Source organism: Sycon ciliatum, chromosome 6 (genome assembly GCF_964019385.1).
Source record: "Sycon ciliatum chromosome 6, ocSycCili1.1, whole genome shotgun sequence".
Lineage (NCBI taxonomy): Eukaryota > Metazoa > Porifera > Calcarea > Leucosolenida > Sycettidae > Sycon > Sycon ciliatum.
In genome coordinates this window covers 32,065,626-32,073,315 of record NC_088648.1, presented here as the reverse complement: position 1 = coordinate 32,073,315, position 7,690 = coordinate 32,065,626, and the positions used below count along the sequence as shown (strand labels likewise).

General features: G+C 45.9%; 1 protein-coding gene across 1 annotated transcript; it reads right to left on the bottom strand.

The window, feature by feature from the left end:
- Nucleotides 1-572: 572 nt before the first annotated feature.
- On the bottom strand, nucleotides 573-3,796 carry LOC135820222 (uncharacterized). The gene has a single exon (XM_065333538.1). The coding sequence runs from the start codon at nucleotides 3,794-3,796 to the stop codon at nucleotides 1,133-1,135; it is 2,664 nt and encodes an 887-aa protein (XP_065189610.1). The 3' UTR covers nucleotides 573-1,132.
- Nucleotides 3,797-7,690: the final 3,894 nt, after the last annotated feature.

The window sequence follows — 7,690 nt, the reverse complement described above, 5'->3', positions numbered from 1 at the left end:
TGGACAATCAGTAATCATTGAAAAGGTGTTGAGGAAATAAAAATCAAGTACAGTTTCCATTGGTAATTGTGACAAGAAATCGTTAGGGTATACATTATTCGTCCCCATGGTTGTGATATGAGTGCGCATTTAGTTATATGTATTGCATTACAGCTAAAGTGTTGTTCTAAATTACTAAACACCCATACTGGTTAAAACTGTTCTTTATAACTCTTTGGAAAGTGAACTATGCAGTGCGTGCACTGCGCACACTGTACAAGTGCTTGAAGGTTGTACATATCATATCCCACAGGCGGTGTGGTCTGCATTAGAATAACTTGGGTATTAACAAGAAATAGCAAAGGGAATATTGACTTACGCTCTGTTGTTGGCATCAACAACATCCATATCCAAAGAATGAGAGGAACAGACACGGAAATTGTGAGTTGAAGATCGAGTGAATTAGACCGGGCACAGCAAAAATGGAAAGCAGTCACACACAATGGCAAAAAGGACCGTCAGTAATCATTTTAACCCTTTGAGGTGCCACTGATTTGGCCAAAAATTCACATTTCTACCCACTCCGACAAGAATCACTGTAACTCCACAACCGTTCAACTTTTATATACACATGAGCACATTTTTCGCATCAGAAAAGAACAAGGAATAGGATGAAAAGATGTCCAGCGCTTTGTTTCCAAGTAATATTGACGAAAATATCAAATTACTATTGGCAACGATAGTACGAACGGTCCAATTCAGCCATCACCATGGCTTCTAAGATATAGTGGTTGAATTTTCCACAAAAGTAGGTGGTCTGCACCAGAAAGAGTCTGGAAAGGGATAGGAAACACTCACAAGGATACACCAGCCAATGGAAATATAGAACACGCCATGCTGAACATCACTATGTCAGCCGATATCACTACCCGGTCTACTGTGAAAAAAAACATTCCAAAAGCCCAAGTCACCATCCCTGTGTATACATGAGTCTGCTCTTTGCATGAGAAAAAGGAACAAAACATTGTGAGATATGCAGCACCGATTGGCATACAAGTTATACTGCATATGGTGGTAAACACAGTCCGCATTAGAAAGGTACGATGCCACGTTGTAGTGCATTTACAAAGTGCAGTCTTGTGCCAGCAACATTTCAGGCAAAATTCCGTGTATGGTACTTGTCAAAACAATCCCGTGGTCCTATGTGAAGAAACACTCCACAGGCCTTGCAGTATGTAGTGACCCTGAGCTGAACCTTGTCAACGTCATAGCACTGCTGACAGTTTTTCCTTTGAGCATCGTACTTGGGTATGTGCATCTCGGGTGCAGCTGCTGCTATTGCTGCTGGTTCAGCTACTGCTGCTGGTGCTGGTACGGCTGGTACAACTTCTGGCGCGGCTGCTTCTGGTGCGGCTGCTGCTTCTGGTGCGGCTGCTGCTTCTGGTGCGGCTGCTACTGCTGGTGCGGCTACTGCTGGTGCGGCTGCTACTGCTGGTGCGGCTGCTACTGCTGGTGCGGCTGCTACTGCTGGTGCGACTGCTACTGCTGGTACGACGGCTTCTGCTGGCACGTCTGCTACTGCTGGCACGTCTGCTACTGCTGGTGCGGCTGCTACTGCTGGTGCGACTGCTACTGCTGGTACGACGGCTTCTGCTGGCACGTCTGCTACTGCTGGCACGTCTGCTACTGCTGGTGCGGCTGCTACTGCTGGTGCGACTGCTACTGCTGGTGCGACGGCTTCTGCTGGCACGTCTGCTACTGCTGGCACGTCTGCTACTGCTGGTGCGGCTGCTACTGCTGGTGCGACTGCTACTGCTGGTGCGACGGCTTCTGCTGGCACGTCTGCTACTGCTGGTGCGGCTGCTACTGCTGGTGCGGCTGCTACTGCTGGTGCGGCTGCTACTGCTGGTACGGCGGCTTCTGCTGGTGCGGCTGCTCCTGCTGCCACTACGGGTTCTTGTTCAGCTGCTGGTGCTGCTGGAGGCGGTGGAGCGTGGACACCAGCTTGGACATAGGTTCGCTTGGGCGGGGGCTCATCCACAGCAATTTCAGCCAGCTGCCGAATAAGGCCAGACTGAAAATCGGAATGCCGACTGTGTGCTGTACGTGGCAGTTGACCGGGGTGGTTAGCACGCCATATTTCAAAGTATCGAAAAGAATTGACTGCAGCAACATCAATCAAATCATAAAATATACTTTTCCACGACTTTCTCGTTCGTCGTAGCGTGCGATATGTTTCAATAAGTTGGTCGAACGTGTCAACACCACCCATACTACGGTTGTAGTCTGCGATACACCGAGGCTGAGTGATGTCAATTTGAAGGAAGTGACCCTGTGCATCCTTGGTTTTCCTTGCAACCATGACAGTGCTGTTTCCCCTATGGATCGAGGAGAGGACTGATACACACCTCTTATCCTTCCATTGCACATACAATGCATCCTGCTTGCGAATGTAGCGGATCGTCCCCCGCGCTGCCCACTTTTCGAACCGTTTCGAGTCGACTTTCATTTCTGCCGGAAAGCCGATTCGATTCTGTCGTATCGTTCCGACGATGCTGGTATTCAGGTTCTTCAGGGACATCAGCAGCTTCTCAGACGTGTAAAAATTGTCAACGTACACGACATGGTGCTGGTTGCCTAGATACTCCACCAAGCGTATCACCACATCATGCGCCAGTCCACCTGCGGTATTGCCCTGGCCAGTATAAATTTCAAAGTCGCACAGAATGGCACTAGCGCTGTCGCAGAGGGCAAACGCTTTGAACCCCCATTTTGTCGGCTTTGCTGGCATGTACTGGATGAAAGATGCGCGGCCCTTGCACCGAATCATCCGTTCGTCCACCGCGATGTTTTGTGACGGCTTGAATAACGTACGACACTTTGTGCGAAAATGCTCGATCAGGTGACGCACCTTTCGGAGACGGTCTTCCGGGTTCTCAGTTGTATGATCCACAACCTTCAGAAAGGACATCAGCGCCTTGAACCGCTTGTGGGATGGTATCATCAGCCTGGCATAACCACCAGCAAAGAGAGAAGTAGTTTTGTAATAATCAGCCAGTTCGGGACGAGGAAGGTAAGCCATATAGAGAAGTAGGGCAAGAAGTTTGTACATTTCTGCACTTGTTGTTGCTGTCCATAGGCCATCTTTATTTTTGTAGGAAGGGCGCTGGTCGATGTGTGCATCAGCGTAGGCATTCGTGAACTTGACAATGTCTGCTACTATTTCAGGTGTGAAAAATAGTTTGAACACACTCGCCTCCGAGTCGACAACAAACCCAGGAGGCAGTTTTAGTCCAGGTTCACTGGACGGCTGAAACACAGGAATCTGCTGAGGTCCATTGTCATCGACGACATCCATGGACGACAACGGTGCGTAACCAAGTCCAGCACCGCGTCCTCGGCCTCTTCCACGACCTGCGCCAGCTCCGCGACCTGCGCCAGCAGCGCGACCTGCGCGAGCACCGCGACCTGCGCCAGCACCGCGGCCTGCGCCACCGCCACGACCTGCACCACCGCCATGACCCCTCGCTACGGCTGCCTGTCCTTGTCCTCTTCCACCCTGCTGAACACCACGCCCTCCGCCTCTTGGTTGTCCTTGGCCCTGCAACGGAACAGGCTCATCACCAACATCGTCGTCCACCTGATCGTCAGCTGATCCGTCATCGGAACTGACATAGCCGTCAAGCTCTCGGTCCAGCTCTTCCTCTTCGCTCGACGACATGAAGTCGCCTTCAGAAGAGTCAGAGCTCTCAGCAGGCAGAGGCTCATCGTCGGCCTCGAGGTTCTGTAAGAGATTGAGAGCTTGCTCCGCGTCCATTTTCGAACGACAAGAAACAAGTGTGTTGTACTTCGGCAACAAGACATCGTTTCTTTTCCCAAGTATACAGTCAGATGGGGCACGCGGCTTTAGTTTGTATGCAGAGGATGCGCTCCGCTGCGCTTCGCCGCGCGTCGAAACGCTGACTACGATCGAGGATAACTCAATATTTTTAGTACGGACCCCGGGTCTTTTACCCCTTCAGCTTGTTCCCCTATGTATCTACTATGTGTGTGCCAAATCTCAGCCCATTCAGACGATGTACACAAGCGCTGGGAGCATACAACCCACCCCCAGAAAATATCAGTCGTAAATGACTGATGCACCGCAAAGGGTTAAAGATACTGAACAAAGCCAAAATAAGTACAGCTACTTTCAACCTATTCAATCCCAATACTTGTCAAATCCGTTCTCTATTACTCTTCATAAAGTGAGCTATCCAGTGTCTTCACAATGCACACATGCGTGCAATGCGCACACGGTACAAGTGCTTGAAGGGTGTACATATCATATCCCACAGGCGGTGTGGTCTGCATTAAAATATAATTATTGGTTATTAACAAGAAATGGCAAAGGGAATATTGACTTACCCCCTGTAGTTGGCATCAATAACATCCATATCCAAAGAATGAGAGGAACAGACACGGGAATCGTGAGTTGAAGATCGAGTGAATTAGACCGGGCACAGCAAAAATGGAAAGCAGCCCCACACAATGGCAAAAAGGACCGTCAGTAATCATTATAAAGATACTGAACAAAGCCAAAATAAGTACAGCTACTTTCAACCTATTCAATCCCAACACTTGTCAAATCCCTTCTCTCTTACTCTTCATAAAGTGAACTATCCAATTTCTTCACAATGCACACAGTACAACACATGCTTTGAGATTGTACATGTCACATCCAAGAAGCGGCGTGGCTTGCATCACAATTATACTGAAGTAAATACTCATTTTAAACAGGGAGTGGACTAGGAAACATTATCTTGCTTTCTGCAGTTGGCATCACAAATATTCGGATCTAAACAGGGAGATGACTTAGTACGGTAATGGTGAGGTGTAGATTGAGTGAATTATTCCGGGGCAAAGCAAAAATGGAAAGCAATTACTCATAATGGACAAATGGACAATCAGTAATCATTGAAAGGGTGTTGAGCAAATAAAAATCAAGTACAGTTTCCATTGGTAATTGTGACAAGAAAACGTTCTGGTATACATTATTCGTCCCCATGGTTGTGATATGAGTGCGCATTTAGTTATATTTATTGCATTACAGCGAAAGTGTTGTTCTAAATTACTAAACACCCATACTGGTTAAAACTGTTCTTTATAACTCTTTGGAAAGTGAACTATCCAGTGCGTGCACTGCGCACACTGTACAAGTGCTTGAAGGTTGTACATATCATATCCCACAGGCGGTGTGGTCTGCATTAAAATATATTGGTCATTAATAAGAAATGGCAAAGAGAATATTGACTTACGGGCTGTAGTTGGCATCAACAACATCCATATCCAAAGAATGAGAGGAACAGACACGGCAATCGTGAGTTGAAGATCGAGTGAATTACCAGAGAATTTGAAAGCTCAGGTCCCTATGCTCTGCTTTTTTGCCTAGTTCATCATGAATGTTATTCGAACTGATGGAAACGTTTTTGCAATACAATGATGTAGCCGGTAAAGTTCTTTTAGTATAACTCTTCATGAAGTGAACTACCCAGTGTCTTCATAATGCACACTGTACAACACATATTTTGAGATTGTACATGCCACATCCAAGAGGTGGTGTTGTCTGCACAACAAATACACTAGTTATAAACAAGAAAAGGGCTAGGAATCATTGACATTCGCTCTGTAGTTGGCATCAACAACATCGATATCCAAACTATGAGAGGATTCGACACGGCAATGGTTATTCGCAGGCTTGCCCCTACCTCGCTCACCTGTTAACGGGTGCACTATTAAGCTAACCAACATCTTCTTTTATCAGTTTTTGTACCGAGAAGTTTCTAATCGAAACAGTAGTACATACAGCGAATGTTTGCAATTTGGTCTAAATTTGCTTGAAAAGTACGGGTTCACCCAGGAAAGTAAGGTTGTATGTTGATGGTTGTAGATTTGTTGTTAGATAGTGGTGGTAGGTTTGGAAGTAATGATGGTGGATGCAGCCAAGTTAGACTTGATGGTGGTGGCAACAGTTAGAGGAAGCTTGCATGAAGTTGTGATATGAACTCACCTTCAAACGTGGATGGTTTCTCAGCCATGATGCTGGGTTTTGTATGTCCTAGAGAAGAGCGATAGAGAGAGAGAGAGAGAGAGAGAGAGAGAGAGAGAGAGAGAGAGAGAGAGAGTGTGTGTGTGTGTGTGAGAGAGAGAAGTGAGAGAGAGAGAGAGAAAGAGAGAGAGCGTGCGAAAGAGAGGGAGAGAGAGAGAGAGAGAGAAGGTAGAGAGAGAGAGAGAGAGAAAGAGAGAGAGAGATAGAGAGAGAGATAGATAGATAGAGAGAGAGAGAGAGAGAGAGAGAGAGAGAGAGAGTGAGAGAGAGCGTGTGAGAGAGAGAGAGAGCGCGAAAGAGAGAGAGAGAAGGGAGAGAGAGAGAGAGAGAGAGAGAGAGAGAGAGCAGTAGAAGGAAAAAAACTTGTGTTACTGATTGTGTGTCAGACCCGGAGTGGTTGGACAAGATACTTGAAGCGTCTATTTACAAAATATCGTATAGGAAATTTGGAATACATTTGAAGTCTTCAATGATGACTAGCTAGTTTGTACTTGAGGTGTTTGGGCTATAGCGTGGGCTGCGTCCTACCAGCATGTGTCCATTAACAGGAAGTACTAGTCTAAAGAGAATGTTGAATGGCCGCTGCCTGGATGGCAACTACTAGTTTAGTGGTACAGCATCCCTGGCCATAAGCAAGGGTTCCTGGTTCAAGTCCTTTTGGTGATACTAGTAGTAATTTTGTTTGCGTTTTACCGACAAAATTCATGTTTACTGCTGAGGAATTCTTGTTTAGCCAACAAAATTATAACACATAAATATAACACAATGTCAAAATGATAACACATGAAGCCTAAAAGGCTATGTATGGCCATATCAAGCATGAATTACTTCCAGCGGTGCTGCACTTGTGTTCATGGCCAGCTCACAATTGCTGCACCGATTCAACCGGTGCTCCCCGCATTGAAATGCCGGGATGCACAAGCATTGAAAAACACCATGCACAGACTGCCTTGTTCCTAGTGCATGTTTTGCAAAGTGATAATGCTGCAATGGTGCTGTAATGATACTGAAAAAGAGCTTCATTTTTGATATGCATGTCATACATACTATACAAAATATGGGTTCACATACATTCAAATGGGACTTCGGTTATAAAGCCACTTTTCTGATGCCCCGCCGAGTGTCGTTATTCGCAAAGTTGACTGTAGTATGATATGCATGTCAAAATGAAGCTCTTTTCATGCTCCATGCCAATGTGTACTTTTTTTCCATATTACAATTCAAAGGAGCTATAAAGTCAATATGGAGGGGGAATAGATTGAAAAATTAGCCTTTTGGAGCCATCAACAGGGACATGTAGATATGTATGATGATTATTGTACAATCATGTACAAATACATGTAGTTGGGATGATCACTTCAACTACTGTATTTAGAAGCAAAATGAAATAAATAGAATAAAAAGCCCCCCCCCCCCCCTTTGGCTGCATCTTCTTGCACATGTACATTTTTATCCATTGCCATGGGTTCTGGTACCTCTGCATGACATGTACATGTACATGTACTAGTACTTGAAATAGCTGTCAAAAACCCAGAAAGTCGTTATTCAAGCAGTGAATATGACCCTGGGGCACTAAAAGCATGTCTCTATTCGCGAATTGTCGTTATTCAGATAGTCGTTATA

Coding starts and splice junctions, on each gene's coding strand:
- LOC135820222 (XM_065333538.1), bottom strand. CDS start 3,796: ATGGACGCGGAGCAAGCTCTCAATCTCTTACAGAACCTCGAGGCCGAC.